We start from the raw sequence: 18,750 nt of genomic DNA, 5'->3' as shown, positions 1-18,750 counted from the left end.
CCACCAATCAGATGCAGTCACTGGTGACGTTGGACCAATCAAACAGAGCCAGGTGGTCACATGACCTGACTTAAACAAGTTGAAAAACTTATTGGGGTGTTACCATTTAGTGGTCAATTGTACGGAATGTGTACTGTACTGTGCAATCTAATAATAAAAGTTCAAATCAATCAATCAAAAGTGTGAAGGAAAAAAGATACTTGTTTTATTTCAACCGTACCGTCAAGACTGACCGCACATGAGGACGTGTTCCTGTCTTCACAATAAAAGTGCCGCACCATCGCGCCTGCGCTTTCAAAACAAGAGTCTCCGAAAGCCAGCGTAAACAAGCTAGCAAGCTACGGAGTTTGACACCAATATATTTCTTGTAAAGTGTATAAAAACGAATATGGAAGCTGGACAAATAGGATGCCAAAAACCCACCACTTTCATGTGGTATTAGACAGAAAGGAGGAACTTTTCTTCTCCTGCATTTGAAAACGTGGACGTTATCATCACGACTGTCTGATTACAATCAACGCAAGTCATCAGAATCAGGTAATACACCAACTTATATTCTAGTCTTCATTAAAGAAAGGAATCTATATGTTAAACATGCATGTATATTCATTAAAACACCTTTAACATGTAAACAAAAACAGCAAAATAAATACTTATAAATCATATACTGTATATATCAATGTATATGTATGTATGTATGTATATATATATATATATATATATATAAAAAAATATATATATATATATATATATATGATATGAGTGTGTATGTTACTCATCAGTTACTCAGTACTTGAGTAGTTTTTTCACAACATACTTTTTACTTTTACTCAAGTAAATATTTGGGTGACTACTCCTTACTTTTACTTGAGTAATAAATCTCTAAAGTAACAGTACTCTTACTTGAGTACAATTTCTGGCTACTCTACCCACCTCTGTACACAAGTGTTGCTGCCATTAAATTCTAAGTTAATGATAATGGTTCGCAGCCGAGTGTGAAGCGACTGGGATGAGAATCAGCACCTCCAAGTCCGAGTCCGAAAGGGTGGATTGCCATCTCCGGGTTGGGGATGAAACCCTGCCCCAGGTGGTGGAGCTCAAGTACCTCGGAGTCTTGTTCACGAGTGAGGGAAGAGTGGATCGTGAGATCGACAGGCGGATGTGTGGCGTCTTCAGTAATGCGGACGCCGTATCGATCCCTTGCGGTGTAGAAGGAGCTGAGCCGGAAGGCAAAGCTCTCAATTTACCGGTCCATCTTCGTTCCCATCCTCACCTATGGTCATGAGCTTTGGGTTATGACCGAAAGGACAAGATCACGGGTACAAGCGGCCGAAAAGAGTTTCCTCCGCCGGGTGGCGAGGCTCTCCCTTAGAAATAGGGTGAGAAGCTCTGTCATCCGGGGGGAGCTCAAAGTAAAGCCGCTGCTCCTCCACATCGAGAGGAGCCAGATGAGGTGGTTTGGGCATCTGGTCAAGATGCCACCCGAACGCCTCCCTAGCATACTTGCCAACCCTCCCGATTTTCCCAGGAGACTCCCGTATTTCAGTGCCCCTCCCGAAAATCTCCCGGGGCAACCATTCTCCCGAATATCTCCCGATTGCCAACAATATTGGGGGCGTGCCTTAAAGGCACTGCCTTTAGCGTCCTCTACAACCTGTTGTCACGTCCGCTTTTCCTCCATACAAACAGTGTGCCGGCCCAGTCACATAATATCTACGGCTTTTACACACACATAAGTGAATGCAAGCATACTTGATCAACAGCCATACAGGTCACATTGACGGTGGCCGTATAAACAACTTTAACACTGTTACAAATATGCGCCACACTGTGAACCCACACCAAACAAGAATGACAAACACATTTCGGGAGAACATCCGCACCGTAACACAACATAAACACAGCAGAACAAATACCCAGAACCCCTTGCAGCACTAACTTCCGGGACGCTACAATATACACCCCCCGGTACCCCCTACCCCTGCACCTCTACCTCGCCCCCCCCCAACCCTGCCCACCTCAACCTCCTCATGCTCTCTCAAGGACAGCATGTCCCAAATTCCAAGCTGCTGTTTTGAGGTATGTTAAAAAAAATAATGCACTTTGTGACTTCAATAATAAATATGGCAGTGCCATGTTGGCATTTTTTTCCATAGCTTGAGTTGATTTATTTTGGAAAACCTTGTTACATTGTTTAATGCATCCAGCGGGGCATCACAACAAAATTAGGCATAATAATGTGTTAATTCCACGACTGTATATATTAGTATCGGTTGATATCGGAATCGGTAATTAAGAGTTGGACAATATCGGGATATCGGCAAAAAAGCCATTATCGGACATCTCTACTTAGAATGCAAATGTAAAATTATATTTTTTTAAAGTTAAAAGAGAATACCGTATTTTCCGGACCATAGGGCGCACCGGATTATAAGGCGCACTGTTGATGAATGGTCTATTTTCGGACTATAGGGCGCATTAAAGGAGTCATATTATTATTATTTTTTAGAAATGTAAAACACTTCCTTGTGGTCTACATAACATGCAATGGTGGTTCTTTGGTCAAAATGTTGCATAGATAATGTTTTACCGATCATCTTCAAGTCGCTTTCTGAAAGTCGCTTCAGGATGCGCCATGTTGGCATTTTTTTCCAGAACTTGAGTTGATTTATTTTGGGAAAACCTTGTTACATTGTTTAATGCATCCAGCGGGGCATCACAACAAAATTAGGCATTATAATGTGTTAATTTCACGACTGTATTTATCGGTATCCGGGACGCTACAATATACACCCCCAACCCCGACAACCTCAGATTCGGAGGTCTCAAGGTTGGCAAGTATGCTCCCTGGGGAGGTGTTTAGGGCAAGTCCGACCGGTAGGAGGCCACGGGGAAGACCCAGGACACGTTGGGTAGACTATATCTGGGGCGGTATAGCTCGGTTGGTAGAGTGGCCGTGCCAGCAACTTGAGGGTTCCAGGTTCGATCCCTGCTTCCGCCATCCTAGTCACTGCCGTTGTGTCCTTGGGCAAGACACTTTACCCACCTGCTCCCAGTGCCACCCACACTGGTTTAAATGGAACTTAGATATTGGGTTTCACTATGTAAAGCGCTTTGAGTCACTAGAGAAAAAGCGCTATATAAATATAATGCACATATCTCCCGGCTGGCCTGGGAACGCCTCGGGATCCTCCCGGGAAGAGCTGGACGAAGTGGCTGGGGAGAGGAAAGTCTGGGCTTCCCTACTTAGGCTGCTGCCCCCGCGACCCAACCTCGGATAAACGGAATAAGATGCATGGTTAATGATTATTTGCAAAAAAAAATTAAGTTTCTTAGTTTGAAAATTAAATATATTGTCTTTGCAGTCCATTCAATTGAATATAGGTGGGAAAGGATTTGCAAATCATTGTATTGTGTTTTATTTACGATTTACACAACGTGCCAACTTCACTGGTTTTGGGTTTTTGTACATTCCTGTCATTGTGAATTGACTGCCTTCCTCTTAAAATCGCAGACAAATTGGCAATGGTGAGATTTGCTCCTCCCTCCTGCAAAGATGCCATAAAACAGGCTGCGTTCTCTCCCAACACCTCCTGGCTGCATGGAGACGTCTGCGCAACACGCCAGTATGTATTTTTTTTTAAATCTTCCTTTCATGCATGGGTGACGTCAGCACCCACCTGTGATGCTCCACCATGGAGAACCTCACCAACGTGTCTGTGGAGGACGCGCGCTCCGATTACGAGCCCCGGGACGAGCGCTTGGCTCGGGTGGAGGTCGCGCTCCTCGCCATCATCTTCATCACGGCCGGGATCCTCAACTTCGGGCTCCTGCTGGTGCTGTGGCGGCGGAGGAAGCAGCTCTCCCGGATGCGCGTCTTCGTCTTCCACCTGTGCGTGGCCGACCTGGTGGTGGCGTTTTTCCAAGTTTGCCCGCAGCTGATGTGGGACATCACGGACCGCTTCGTGGGGCCGGACGTGCTGTGTCGCGCCGTGAAGTACCTGCAGGTGGTCGGCATGTTCGCGTCCACGTACATGATCGTGGTGATGACGGTGGATCGCTACCAAGCGATATGTCACCCCATGGTCACCTTCCAGAGGCACAGGGCGCGCTGGAACGCCCCCGTGTGCGTGGCGTGGTGCGTCTCCCTGCTGGGCGGCATCCCGCAGGTGTTCATCTTCTCCCGCGTGGAGGTGGCCCCCGGCGTGTACGACTGCTGGGCCGTCTTCATCCCTCCGTGGGGCTTGAGAGCCTACGTGACGTGGACCTCCCTGGTCATCTTCGCGCTGCCGGTTCTGGCCGTGGTCGTGTGCCAAGTGCGCATTTGCCGCGCCGTGTATTCCAGCCTGCACTCCAAGGCGCACCACGGCGGCGGGGAGCAGCCGGCCGGGAGAGCCTGCAGCGGGGCGGGGGTGTCCAAGGCCAGGGCGAAGACGGTGAAGATGACCATGGTCATCGTGCTCACTTACATCATCTGCTGGACGCCTTTCTTCACCGTGCAGCTGTGGTCGGTGTGGGACCAAGACGCGCCCACGCAAAGTAAGACTTCTTGCATTTTAACTAGGGATGTCCGATAATGGCTTTTTGCCGATATTCCGATATTGTCCAACTCTTTAATTACCGATACCGACATCAACCGATATATGCAGTCGTGGAATGAACACATTATTATGCCTAATTTGGACAATCAGGTATGGTGAAGATAAGGTACTTTTTTTTTTTAATTAATAAAATAAGATAAATAAATTAAAAACATTTTCTTGAATAAAAAAGAAAGTAAAACAATATAAAAACAGTTACATAGAAACTAGTAATGAATGAAAATGAGTAAAATTAACTGTTAAAGGTTAGTACTATTAGTGGACCAGCAGCACGCACAATCATGTGTGCTTACGGACAGGGGCACCGCTAGGGATTTTGGGCCCCATGAAAAGAATCTTTACAGGGCCCCCAACACAGTGTCATTATTTTTTCTGTATTATAATTTCATCATCATTAGGGGCCTCTCTGGGCCCCCTCCATCATGGGCCCCTAGAATCCGTCTCCTTTACCCCCCCTTTTCGGTACCCCTGCTTACGGACTGTATCCCTTGCAGACTGTATTGATATATATTGATATATAATGTAGGAACCAGAATATTAATAACAGAAAGAAACTACCCTTTTGTGTGAATGAGTGTAAATGGGGGAGGGAGGTTTTTTGGGTTGGTGCACTAATTGTAAGTGTATCTTGTGTTTTTTATGTTGATTTAATAAAAAAATAAAATAAAATAAAAAAAACCCGATACAGATAATTAAAAAAAAAACCATATAGATATTTTCCGATATTACATTTTAACGCATTTATCGGCCCATAATATTATCGGACATCTCTAATTTTAACCTATCGGTCTCCCCTCAAATTGGATACCTGGCACCGTAAAGGATGTCATTCATAAAAATGTAAAAAAAATAATTTAAAAAAATAGGTCATATATATATTCAGTACAGGCCAAAGGTTTGGACACACCTTCTCATTCAATGCGTTTTCTTTATTTTCATGTGGGAAAAAATTGATTTGAATTCGAATCGCGATTCTCACATTGTGCGATTCAGAAACGATTCTCGTTTTTTAAAAATCTGTTTTTTTAGATTTAAAAAAAAATAAAAATAAAAAATCTTTTTTTTTTTTTTTTAATTAATCAATCCAACAAAACAATACACAGCAATACCATAACAATGCAATCCAATTCCAAAACCAAACCCGACCCAGCAACACTCAGAACTGCAATAAACAGAGCAATTGAGAGGAAACACAAACACGACACAGAACAAACCCAAAGTAGTGAAACAAAAATGAATATTATCAACAACAGTATCAATGTTAGTAACAATTACAACATAGCAGTGATTAAAAATCCCTCATTGACATTATCATTAGATATTTATAAAAAAAAATAAAAAATGAACAATAGTGTCACGGTGGCTTACACTTGCATCGCATCTCATAAGCTTGACAACACACTGTGTCCAATATTTTCACAAAGATGAAATAAGTCATATTTTTGGTTCATTTAATAGTTAAAACAAATTTACATTATTGCAATCAGTTGATAAAACATTGTCCTTTACAATTATAAAAGCTTTTTACAAAAATCTACTACTCTGCTTGCATGTCAGCAGACTGGGGTAGATCCTGCTGAAATCCTATGTATTGAATGAATAGAGAATTGTTTTGAATCGGGAAAATATCGTTTTTGAATCGAGAATCGCGTTGAATCGAGAGAAAAAAAAAAGGATTTTGAATCGAATCGTGACCCCAAGAATCGATATTGAATCGAATCGTGGGACACCCAAAGATTCGCAGCCCTACTATCTACATTGTAGATTGTCACTGAAGGCATCAACACTATGAATGAACACATGTGGAGTTATGTAATTAACAAAAAAAAAGGTGAAATAACTGAAAACATGTTTTGTATTCTAGTTTCTTCAAAATAGCCACCCTTTGCTCCGATTACTATTTCGCACACTCTTGGCAAGAGGTAGTCACCTGAAAATGTTTTTCACTTCACAGGGTGCTTGAAGCTCATGGAGAGAATGCCAAGAGTGTGAAAAGCAGTAATCCGAGCAAAGGGCGGCTATTTTGAAGAAACTACAATATAAAACATGTTTTCAGTTATTTCACCTTTTGTTGTTAAGTACATAACTCCACATGTGTTCATTCATAGTTTTGATGCCTTCAGTGACAATCTACAGTGTAAATCAGGGGTCCCCAAACTACGGCCCGTGGACCGGATACGGCCCGCCAGCGTCCAAAATCCGATCAATCAATTTTTATTTAAAAAATTGTATTATTATTTTTTAAATCTGTCATTTCTAATCCATTTTCTACCGCTTGTTACTCTCAGGGTCTCCTAGCCGCTCAGGCAAACCATATTGTCTAAAAATGCATTTTCCCATCGACCGGCCCAACTTTTTTAACCCAATGTGGCCCTCGAGTCAAAAAATTTGGGGACTCCTGATGTAAATAGTCAGGAAAATAACGAAAACACATTGAATGAGAAGGTATCAAAATATTTTAGTACGACTTTGGTAAGCTATGAAGCCGCACCGCTTGATGGATTGTCGACGTATTAAACATAGGAGTATTATCATGGTGTGTGTATAGGTAAGACATATTATCTGGCGTTTTGTTTCGCAATATAATGCAAAAGCAACTTTTCTTACCTTCTGGTACCTGCTGATCTGTATTTGGGATCTGCATAAGTCCTGAAAAATTGCGCGCATCTACCTTTGTAGTCCATGACGACACCGTAGTCGATAAGCTTCTTCTTTTTCTCTATCTTCTTGTTATGGGACATTCATTCTCCGCTGTTGCCATTTCTAATATAGAGTAGTGTAAAGTTCTTACTTATATCTGTCAGTAAAGCGCTAAAACATACAGGTGTAGTGAGTTTACATTATTCACCCAAGGAACTTTAGTTGTTAAAAAGTTCCGGTCGGACGGTTTTTCACGGGACACATTTCCGGTGGATGCTCCGTTATTGATTTAAGTAAAGTCTGAATGTCATTAAAACAGTTAGCTCCATCTTTTGACGCTTCTTCCACTCCCGTCCTTGCATGCTACACCGCTACAACAAAGATGACGGGGAGAAGACGCTGCCGAAGGTGAGTAAATAAGACCGCCCACAAAACAGCGCGTCCTGAAGCGACTGTCAGAAAGCGGCTTGAAGATAATCTGTAAAACATAATCTATGTAACATTTTGACCAAAGAACCACTATTACATGTTGTGTAGACCACAAGGAAGTGTTTTACATTTAGAAAAAATAATAATAATATGACTCCTTTAATGCGCCCTATAATCCGGAGCGTTTTATATATGAAAAAAGATCGAAAATAGATCAACAGTGCGCCTTATAATCCGGTGCGCCCTATGGTTTGGAAAATACGGTATTCTCTTTTTAATTTAAAAAAAATATAATTTTACATTTGCATTCTCAGTAGAGATGTCCGATAATGGCTTTTTTGCCGATATTGTCCAACTCTTAATTACCGATTCCGATATCAACCGATACCGATATATACAGTCGTAGAATTAACACATTATTATGCCTAATTTTGTTGTGATGCCCCGCTGGATGCATTAAACAATGTAACAAGGTTTTCCAAAATAAATCGACTCAAGTTATGGGGAAAACAAATGCCAACATGGCACTGCCATATTTATTATTGAAGTCACAAAGTGCATTATTTTTTTTAACATGCCTCAAAACAGCAGCTTGGAATTTGGGACATTCTCTCCCTGAGAGAGCATGAGGAGGTAGAGGTGGGGGGGTTAGTCCCGGCAGAGTTAGTGCTGTAAGGGGTTCTGGGTATTTGTTCTGTTGTGTTACGGTGTGGATGTTCTCCCGAAATGTGTTTGTCATTCTTGTTTGGTGTGGGTTCACAGTGTGGCGCATATTTGTAACAGTGTTAAAGTTGTTTATACGGCCACCCTCAGTGTGACCTGTATGGCTGTTGACCAAGTACGCCTTGCATTCACTTGTGTGTGTGAAAAGCCGTAGATATCATGTGATTGGGCCGGCACGCAAAGGCAATGCCTTTAAGGTTTATTGGCACTCTGTACTTCTCCCTACGTCCGTGTACACAGCGGCGTTTTAAAAAGTCATAAATTTAACTTTTTGAAACCGATACCGATAATTTCCGATGTTACATTTTAAAGCATTTATCGGCCGATAATATCGGCAGTCCAATATTATCGGACATCTCTAATTCTGAGTTATGAGACAAATTAATTCTTCTTTTTTACAGAAAACGGTCACTTTACAGACTATACTGTAATTCCACTTTAAGCCACGCTGCTCAACTTTGCTCATAAATGTCAATATTGTGTCTCACCCTGCCGTTGCGTCATGTGCTTCCAGCCGCCACCTTCACCATCCTGATGCTGCTGGCCAGTCTCAACAGCTGCGCCAACCCTTGCATCTACCTGATGTTCAGCGGCAAGTTCCGCAGGAGGTTTGTGGAGGCGGTGTCCAGAAGCCAGTCTCATCTGCGGGACTCCATGCACAAGGAAGCCACCACGGTCGGCTCCCTGTTCATCAACCTCAGGAACTTGCCAGACTCCAAACATTTACCTGCACTCAGGCCGCTTTACGGCATCAGGAAAGGCCAGGAAACCTCTTAACCTGCGACATTTTAAATGTCCTTAAAGCATCGTCCGTGCAGCAGGGGTGTCCAAACCTTGAGTTTGTAAAGAGTTACAGTTACAAAGTAGTATTAAATACTTCTTAGTATCAACTTTTAGCTAAATTGATTGTTTCATTCTGCTTGGACACCCGTCCTTATAGCTTTTTTTCTTGACTTCAACTCTAAATTTTTTGGTGTCCTGTTGAGGAGTGTCTAAAAGTGGTTGTCATGTGACAGTCATGTGACCAACCCAGGAAATGCCTTACCCAAAATGGCAGCATGTAAGGTAAGTTAGCTCATTTGCAAACATTTCCCTTATCGGACATTTAAACCCGTTTAACAATTCTAATACCTTAATAGGGTGTTTAATATGACATCTGTATTTTTCTTACAATATTTCTTGAATTTAATTATTGCTATCCAGTTATTAGTCGTAAATAGCGAGCCTGACGTGACATATGAGTCAAAACAGCAAAAATAGTAAAAAAAAAAAATCACTCAATAAATGTCACTGTTTCAATTATATTTTGTTCATATATAGTATTTTGTTCAATCTAAAGTAACATTTTTGGTACTAACTAAGCAAAAAAAAAAAAAAAGCCCTGTGTGGGATAAGCTAGCTCATTTACAAAACTTGCCATTACAGGCCTTTTTAACCCCGTTTAACAAATCTAATACCTTCATAGGATGTTCACTATTACATTTGAACTGTTCTTACTATAATTTTTGAATGAATTAATTGCAATATTTCTTGAATTGCTTCAATTGCTTTCCAGTTATTAGCCTTAAAATTGCTAGCTTTATGTGACATATTTCTCGCAATAGCAAAAATAGTAACAAACCACTCAATAAATGTCACTGTTTCAATTATATTGTGTTCATATATATTTTGTTTAATCTAAAGTACATTCGTGGCGCTAACTAAGCAAAAAAATAATAATAATAATAATTCCTTCCCCAAAATAATGTGTCGGATAAGCTAGTTCATTTACAAAACTTGCCTTTTTAACCCCGTTTAACAAAACTAATACCTTCATAAGGTGTTCACTATTACATTTGAACTGTTCTTACTATAATTTTTTCATGAATTAATCGCAATATTTCTTGAATTGCTTGAATGGCTTTCCAGTTATTAGTCTTAAAATTGCTAGCTTGATGTGACATATTTGTCGAAACAGCAAAAATAGTCAAAAGCCACTCAATAAATGTCACTGTTTCAATCATAAGTTTTCCATATATATTATTTTGTTTAATCTAAAGTACATTTGTGGCACTAACTAAGCAAAAAAATGGATATGCCTTCCCCAAAATAATGTGTCGGATAAGCTAGCTCATTTACAAAACTTGCCACTATAGGCCTTTTTAACCCTGTTTAACAAAACTAATACCTTCATAAGGTGTTCGCTATTACATTTGAACTGTTCTAACTATAATTTTTGAATGAATTGATCGCAGTTTCTTGAATTGAATTAATGGCTTTCCAGTTATTAGCCTTAAAATTGCTAGCTTGATGTGACATATTTGTCGAAACAGCAAAAATAGTAAAAAAAAAACACTCAATAAATGTCACTGTTTCAATCATAATTTGTCCATATATATTATTTTGTTTAATCTAAAGTACATTCGTGGCACTAACTAAGCAAAAAAATGGATATTATGCCTTCCCCAAAATAATGTCTGATAAGCTAGCTCATTTACAAAACTTGCCATTACAGGCCTTTTTAACCCCGTTTAACAAATCTAATACCTTAATAAGGTGTTCGCTATTACATTTGAACTGTTATTACTATAATTGTTTTATGAATTAATCGCAATATTTCTTGAATTGCTTGAATGGCTTTCCCGTTATTAGCCTTAAAATTGCTAGCTTGATGTGACATATTTGTCGAAACAGCAAAAATAGTCAAAAGCCACTCAATAAATGTCACTGTTTCAATCATAATTTGTTCATATATATTATTTTGTTTAATCTAAAGTACATTCGTGGCACTAACTAAGCAAAAAAATGGATATGCCTTCCCCAAAATAATGTCGGATAAGCTAGCTCATTTACAAAACTTGCCATTACAGGCCTTTTTAATCCCGTTTAACAAAACTAATACCTTCAAAAGGTGTTCGCCATTACATTTGAACTGTTCTAACTATAATTTTTGAATGAATTAATCGCAATATTTCTTGAATTGAATTAATGGCTTTCCAGTTATTAGCCTTAAAATTGCTAGCTTGATGTGACATATTTGTCGAAACAGCAAAAATAGTAAAAAGCCACTCAATAAATGTCACTGTTTCAATCATAATTTGTTCATATATATTATTTTGTTTAATCTAAAGTACATTTGTGGCACTAACTAAGCAAAAAAATGGATATGCCTTCCCCAAAATAATGTCGGATAAGCTAGCTCATTTACAAAACTTGCCATTACAGGCCTTTTTAACCCCGTTTAACAAAACTAATACCTTCATAAGGTGTTCACTATTACATTTGAACTGTTCTTACTATAATATTTTCATGAATTAATCGCAATATTTCTTGAATTGCTTGAATGGCTTTCCAGTTATTAGCCTTAAAATTGCTAGCTTGATGTGACATATTTGTCGAAACAGCAAAAATAGTCAAAAGCCACTCAATAAATGTCACTGTTTCAATCATAATTTGTTCATATATATTATTTTGTTTAATCTAAAGTACATTCGTGGCACTAACTAAGCAAAAAAATGGATATGCCTTCCCCAAAATAATGTCTGATAAGCTAGCTCATTTACAAAACTTGCCATTACAGGCCTTTTTAACCCCGTTTAACAAAACTAATACCTTCATAAGGTGTTCGCTATTACATTTGAACTGTTCTAACTATAATTTTTGAATGAATTAATCGCAATAATTCTTGAATTGAATTAATGGCTTTCCAGTTATTAGCCTTAAAATTGCTAGCTTAAAGTGAAATATTTGTCGAAACAGCAAAAATAGTAAAAAGCCACTCAATAAATGTCACTGTTTCAATCATAATTTCTCCATATATATTATTTTGTTTAATCTAAAGTACATTCGTGGCACTAACTAAGCAAAAAAATGGATATGCCTTCCCCAAAATAATGTCTGATAAGCTAGCTCATTTAAAAAACTTGCCATTACAGGCCTTTTTAACCCTGTTTAACAAAACTAATACCTTCATAAGGTGTTCGCTATTACATTTGAACTGTTCTAACTATAATTTTTGAATGAATTAATCGCAACATTTCTTGAATTGAATTAATGGCTTTCCAGTTATTAGCCTTAAAATTGCTAGCTTGATGTGACATATTTGTCAAAACAGCAAAAATAGTCAAAAGCCACTCAATAAATGTCACTGTTTCAATCATAATTTGTCCATATATTTTATTTTGTTTAATCTAAAGTACATTCGTGGCACTAACTAAGCAAAAAAATGGATATGCCTTCCCCAAAATAATGTCTGATAAACTAGCTCATTTACAAAACTTGCCATTACAGGCCTTTTTAACCCCGTTTAACAAAACTAATACCTTCATAAGGTGTTCACTATTACATTTGAACTGTTCTTACTATAATTTTTGAATGAATTAATCGCAATATTTCTTGAATTGAATTAATGGCTTTCCAGTTATTAGCCTTAAAATTGCTAGCTTGATGTGACATATTTGTCGAAACAGCAAAAATAGTCAAAAGCCACTCAATAAATGTCACTGTTTCAATCATAATTTGTTCATATATATTATTTTGTTTAATCTAAAGTACATTCGTGGCGCTAACTAAGCAAAAAAATGGATATGCCTTCCCCAAAATAATGTCTGATAAGCTAGCTCATTTACAAAACTTGCCATTACAGGCCTTTTTAATCTCGTTTAACAAAACTAATACCTTCATAAGGTGTTCGCTATTACATTTGAACTGTTCGAACTATAATTTTTGAATGAATTAATCGCAATATTTCTTGAATTGCTTGAATGGCTTTCCAGTTATTAGCCGTAAAATTGCTAGTTTGATGTGACATATTTGTCGAAACAGCAAAAATAGTCAAAAGCCACTCAATAAATGTCACTGTTTCAATCCTAATTTGTTCATATATATTATTTTGTTTAATCTAAAGTACATTCGTGGCACTAACTAAGCAAAAAAATGGATATGCCTTCCCCAAAATAATGTTGGATAAGCTAGCTCATTTACAAAACTTGCCATTACAGGCCTTTTTAACCCCATTTAACAAAACTAATACCTTCAAAAGGTGTTCGCTATTACATTTGAACTGTTCTAACTATAATTTTTGAATGAATTAATCGCAATATTTCTTGAATTGCTTGAATGGCTTTCCAGTTATTAGCCTTAAAATTGCTAGCTTGATGTGACATATTTGTCACAATAGCAAAATCAGTAACAAGCCACTCAATAAATGTCACTGTTTTAATTATTTTGAGCTCATATACAGTATGCTATTTTGTTTCATTTAAAGTAAATTCTTGGTGCTAGGTACAAAAAGAAAATATTTTAAAATCGTTTTTAATTGATATGCCTTACCCAAAATAGTGTCAGGTAAGCTAGCTCATTTACAAAACTTGCCATTACAGGCCTTTTTAACCCCGTTTAACAAATCTAATACCTTTATAAGGTGTTCGCTATTACATTTGAACTGTTCTAACTATAATTTTTTAATGAATTAATCGCTATCTATTTATTAGCCTTAAAATTGCTGTGTAAAGCTTGACGTGATGTATTTGTCACAATTGCAAAAACAGCAATAAGCAACACAATAAATATCCCTGATTCAATTATTTTGAGTTCATATGTACTGTTTTGTTCAACCTAAAGTACATTTGTGGTACTAACCAAGCACAAAAAACTACCATATTGAGTTCTTTGAATGGATATGCCGTCCCCAATATGGTATGTCAGGTAAGCTAGCTCATTTACAAAACGTTCCATTACAGGTCATTTTAAATTATTTTAAGAATTCTTTAAGAGAAAGTTACAATGTTTCTTGAATTGAATCAATGGCTTTCAAGTTTTTAGCCTTAAAATTGGTAGCTTGATGTGACATATTTGTCAGAATGTCAAAAATAGTAACAAGCCACTCAATAAATGTCACTGGTTTAATTATTTTGAGTTCATATAATGTATGCTATTTTTTTTTTCCAATTTAAAATAAACTATTGGTGCTAACTAAGTACAACAAAACTACCTTTTAAAATTGCTTTTAATGGATATGCCTTCCCCAAAATAGTGTGTCAGGTAAGCTAGCTTATTTTCAAAACTTACCATTACAGGCCTTTTTAACCCCATTTAACAATTCTAATACCTTAATACAGTGTTCACTATTACATTTAAACTGTTCTTACTTTAATTCTAGAATGAATTAATCGCTATCAATTTATTAACCTTAAAATTGCTAAGTAAAACCTGACGTGGTGTATTTGTCACAGTTACAAAAATAGTAATACGCCACTTAATAAATATCACTGTTAAAATTATTTTGAGTTCATATGTACTGTTTTGTTTGACCTAAAAGTACATTCGTGGTACTAACTAAGCACAAAAAACTGCCAATTTAAGTTCTTTAAATGGATATGCCATCCCCAAAATGGCAGCGTGTCAGGTAAGCTAGCTCATTTACATAACATTACATTACAGGTTATTTTAAATTAATGTAACAATTCTAATACTTTAATAGGGTGTTAAATATTACAATTCGACTGTTGTTACTATATTTCTTGAATTTAATATGGGCTATCTAATTATTAGCCTTAAAATTACTAGCTTGACGTGATATATTTGTCACAGTAGCAAAAAATATTAATAATCAACTCAACAAATTATTTTGAGTTTGTATATGTTATTTTGTTAAATTTTCAGTACATTTGTGGTACTAACTAAGCACAAAAAACTCCCAATTTGAGTTCTTTGAATGGATATGCCATACTTGCCAACCCTCCCGGATTTTCCGGGAGACTCCCGAAATTCAGCGCCTCTCCTGAAAACCTCCCGGGACAAATTTTCTCCCGAAAATCTCCCGAAATTCAGGTCCGCTAACCCACAATATAAACAGCATACCTGCCCAATCACGTTATAACTGTAGAATGATGGAGGGCGAGTTCTTGGTTTCTTATGTGGGTTTATTGTTAGGCAGTTTCATTAACGTCCTCCCAGCGCGGCAACAACACACAACAACAGCAGTCACGTTTTTGTACACCGTAAAGCAGTTCGTCTGCCGTAAACAGCAATGTTGTGACACTCTTAAACAGGACAATACTGCCATCTAGTGCATTTGATGAAAGCACTTTTGTGCGTGCCACACATCAATGCATCATCAGAGAGGGTGTTCAGCATGGTTCGAAAAATAGTGACAGAGAATAAAACAAGGATGGACAATTCAACCCTTAACTCAACAATGAGTAGATGAGTGTTATGTGTGTGTATATGTGTAAATAAATGAACACTGAAATTCAAATATTTATTTTATTTATATATATATATATATATATATATATATATATATACCGGTATATATATATATATATAATTAAATAAATATATATATATATATATATATATATATATATATATATATATGAAATACTTGACTTGGTGAATTCTAGCTGTAAATATACTCCTCCCCTTTTAGCCACGCCTCCAACCACGCCCCCGCCCCACCCCGACCACGCCCACACCCTCCCCCTGCCCCCACCTCCCGAAATCGGAGGTCTCGAGGTTGGCAAGTATGGGATATGCCTACACCAAAATGGCAGCGTATCATGTAAGCTAGCTCATTTTCCAAACTTGCCAATACAGGTAATTTTAAATCCGTGTAACAATTCTAATACTTCAACAGTGTTAATAATTACAAATTAACTGTCCAGTTATTAGTCTTAAAATTGCTAGCTTGACGCAAAATATTTGTCACAACTGAAAAAATTGTAATAATCCACTCAGTAAGTGTCATTGTTTTAAATATTTTGGGTTGATATATGTCAATTCAAAGTAATTTTTGCTACTAAGCACAAAAAACTGCCAATTTCAGTTCCTTGAACGTATGCCTTCCCCAAAATGACAGCGTATCAGGTAAGCTATCTTATTTACAAATCCATTTAACAATTCTAATACCTTTTAAAAAGGTGTTAAATATTACATATGAACTGTACTTACTATATTTCTTGAAATTAATTAATCGCTATCCAGTTATTAGCCATACAATTGGTAGCTTGACGCGACATACACTTTATGTCCACAATGGCAAAAAAGAGAACACTCAATAAATGTCACGATTTCAATTATTTTTAGTTGATATATCTTATTTTGTTCAATTTAAAAGTATGTTCATGGTATTAAGTAAGCACGCTTAGTTGAGCCATTTTCAAATACGGAATACATTGTCTATGAAGATCCAAAGTAAAGTTAAAGTACCAATGATTGTCACACACACACACACACACACACACACACTAGGTGTGGCGAAATTCTTCTCTGCATTTGATCCATCACCCTTGATCACCCCCTGGGAGGTGAGGAGAGCAGTGAGCAGCAGCGGTGGGCGCGCCCGGGAATTATTTTTGGTGATTTAACTCCCCTTGATGCTGAGTGCCAGGGAGGTAATGGGTCTCATTTTTATAGTCTTTGATATAATCTTCGGTGTTACCCACATATGCTGTCCTCTCCACGGTTTCTCATAGTCATTCACATCGACGTCCCACTCGGGTGAGTTTTTCCTTGCCCTTATGTGGGCTCTGTACCGAGGATGTTGTTGTGGCTTGTGCAGCCCTTTGAGACACTTGTGATTTAGGGCTATATAAGTAAACATTGATTGATTGATTGATATGACTCGGCCGGGGTTTGAACTCATAACCTACCGATCTCAGGGCGGACACTCTAACCACTAGGCCACTGAGTAGGTAACATATAGCTTAATGAAGGGGTGTCAAACGTACGGTCCGCGGGCCGGATCAGCCCTGCAAACAGATTTTATCTGGCCTGCGGGATGAGTTTGCTAAGTATGAAAATGAGCCAACATTTTTGAATGAAAGAAACTGCTGTTCTAAATGTGTCCACTAGATGTCGCAATAGCAATTCTTTGTATCTTTGTAGATTATGCAAAAGAAACAAAAACACATGATGTTAGTGCACCAGTCGAGGAAAATGAGCAAACTACATAAATAAGATCCTGTAATTTGATTTTTATATTATTTTTTTATCTTGATATATTGAACATTCACACCAATGAGTTGACTGATGAACATTATCACATAATTTGGTCAGAAAGTATAAACAAATAAAGGTAGAGTACTATTAACCGCAACATGTAAGTGTAAAAAAACAAACCCAATAACATTCTGATTTGTACATTTTCAGAATGTGCTTGTTCTATTTTTAAACAAAACAATCTGAAGTTACCCTGATTTTTAAGTTATCATGCCGTGATTTTTACCAGTCCGGTCCTCTTGGCAGTAGATTTTTCTCCATGTGGCCCTCGATCTAAAATGAGTTTGACACCCCTGACTTAATGTAACTTTGCATAGAACACCAGTAAGAGAAAAACATCAGAACTGTGTTCTAGGTGTTCCACTTGGTCTATTACCATGAATTGATTAACGTGGACCCCGACTTAAACAAGTTGAAAAACTTATTTGGGTGTTACCTTTTAGTGGTCAATTGTACGGAATATGTACTGTACTGTGCAATCTACTAATAAAAGTTTCAATCAATCAATCAAAAGAACAGTAAAACCTTACTATTCATGGGGATTACGATCCAAACCCACCAGCATGAATTGATTTACGTGGATCTACTAATAAAAGTTTCAATCAATCAATCAATCAAAGCAAATAGCAAATAAAGTTGAGTAATTGAGACATCCGTAGAATAAAGCCTGGATTCTGATAAAACATCAAGGCAGAAAGGAAGCCCGGAAAGTATGTACTAAAAAAACCCGACCAATCACAGCTCTGCGTTCCGTGTTGCCGCCAACACGAAGCTAAATTGTATAAGTAGGAGGAGCCAGCCGGCGTTACGTGATGCAAGAGCTTTATTCCGTCTCAATGCTATCGCGAGTTTTCTGCGGAGAAAAAACCCCTACAATTTAGTTTAAAAATCTGTGAATTTGCAGGTACAGTACGTACATGTGTTCTTACGAATTAAGATTACTTGACTATTTTTTTACATATTGTAGTAATTTGAATCCAACTCTCCATGCATTTTTGGATGGGTATTCATGTAACATTGTGTTAATTATTGTTTGTGTTCTTTGCCGTGGTGTAAAAGTGTTACCAATAAGCAGGGGTGCCCGAAGTCTTTCCACCAGGGGCTGTATACATAAAAATCGAAGGATGTGGCGGCCTATTTTGACCCAATTTATGCATTAAAGAGGCTGAAACCAATCAATTGTAGGACATTATATGCTAAGCTACTGAAACTATATTTTATATTTTAGAAAACACCAATACAAATCAAGGTGTGGGTTGAAAACAACCCTGTGGCCACACTTTGGATACCTCTGTCTATTTAATAATCCCCTTAAATGGATCTCATTTGTGCAGATGTAACTAATTTAGTGTGGTTATTACGGAAGTCAAACTGA

General features: G+C 37.8%; 1 protein-coding gene across 1 annotated transcript; it reads left to right on the top strand.

Annotated features, from left to right (window-relative positions):
* Positions 1–3,586: 3,586 nt before the first annotated feature.
* Positions 3,587–9,374, top strand: avpr2b.1 (arginine vasopressin receptor 2b, tandem duplicate, 1). The gene is made up of 2 exons (XM_061923471.1): positions 3,587–4,539; positions 8,908–9,374. The coding sequence occupies exons 1-2, from the start codon at positions 3,696–3,698 to the stop codon at positions 9,168–9,170; spliced, it is 1,107 nt and encodes a 368-aa protein (XP_061779455.1). The 5' UTR covers positions 3,587–3,695; the 3' UTR covers positions 9,171–9,374.
* Positions 9,375–18,750: the final 9,376 nt, after the last annotated feature.

The sequence above is a fragment of the Nerophis lumbriciformis genome, linkage group LG28 (assembly GCF_033978685.3).
Source record: "Nerophis lumbriciformis linkage group LG28, RoL_Nlum_v2.1, whole genome shotgun sequence".
NCBI classification, from domain to species: domain Eukaryota; kingdom Metazoa; phylum Chordata; class Actinopteri; order Syngnathiformes; family Syngnathidae; genus Nerophis; species Nerophis lumbriciformis.
Note: the sequence above shows the minus strand (reverse complement) of the source record. Positions and strands in the feature narration are given on the sequence as shown.

Bases quoted from the DNA above. Each gene is read 5' to 3' on its own strand.
- avpr2b.1 (XM_061923471.1), top strand. From the start codon at position 3,696: ATGGAGAACCTCACCAACGTGTCTGTGGAGGACGCGCGCTCCGATTAC. The intron at 4,540-8,907 runs GTAAGACTTCTT...ATGTGCTTCCAG, and splicing joins CCAAGACGCGCCCACGCAAA to CCGCCACCTTCACCATCCTG.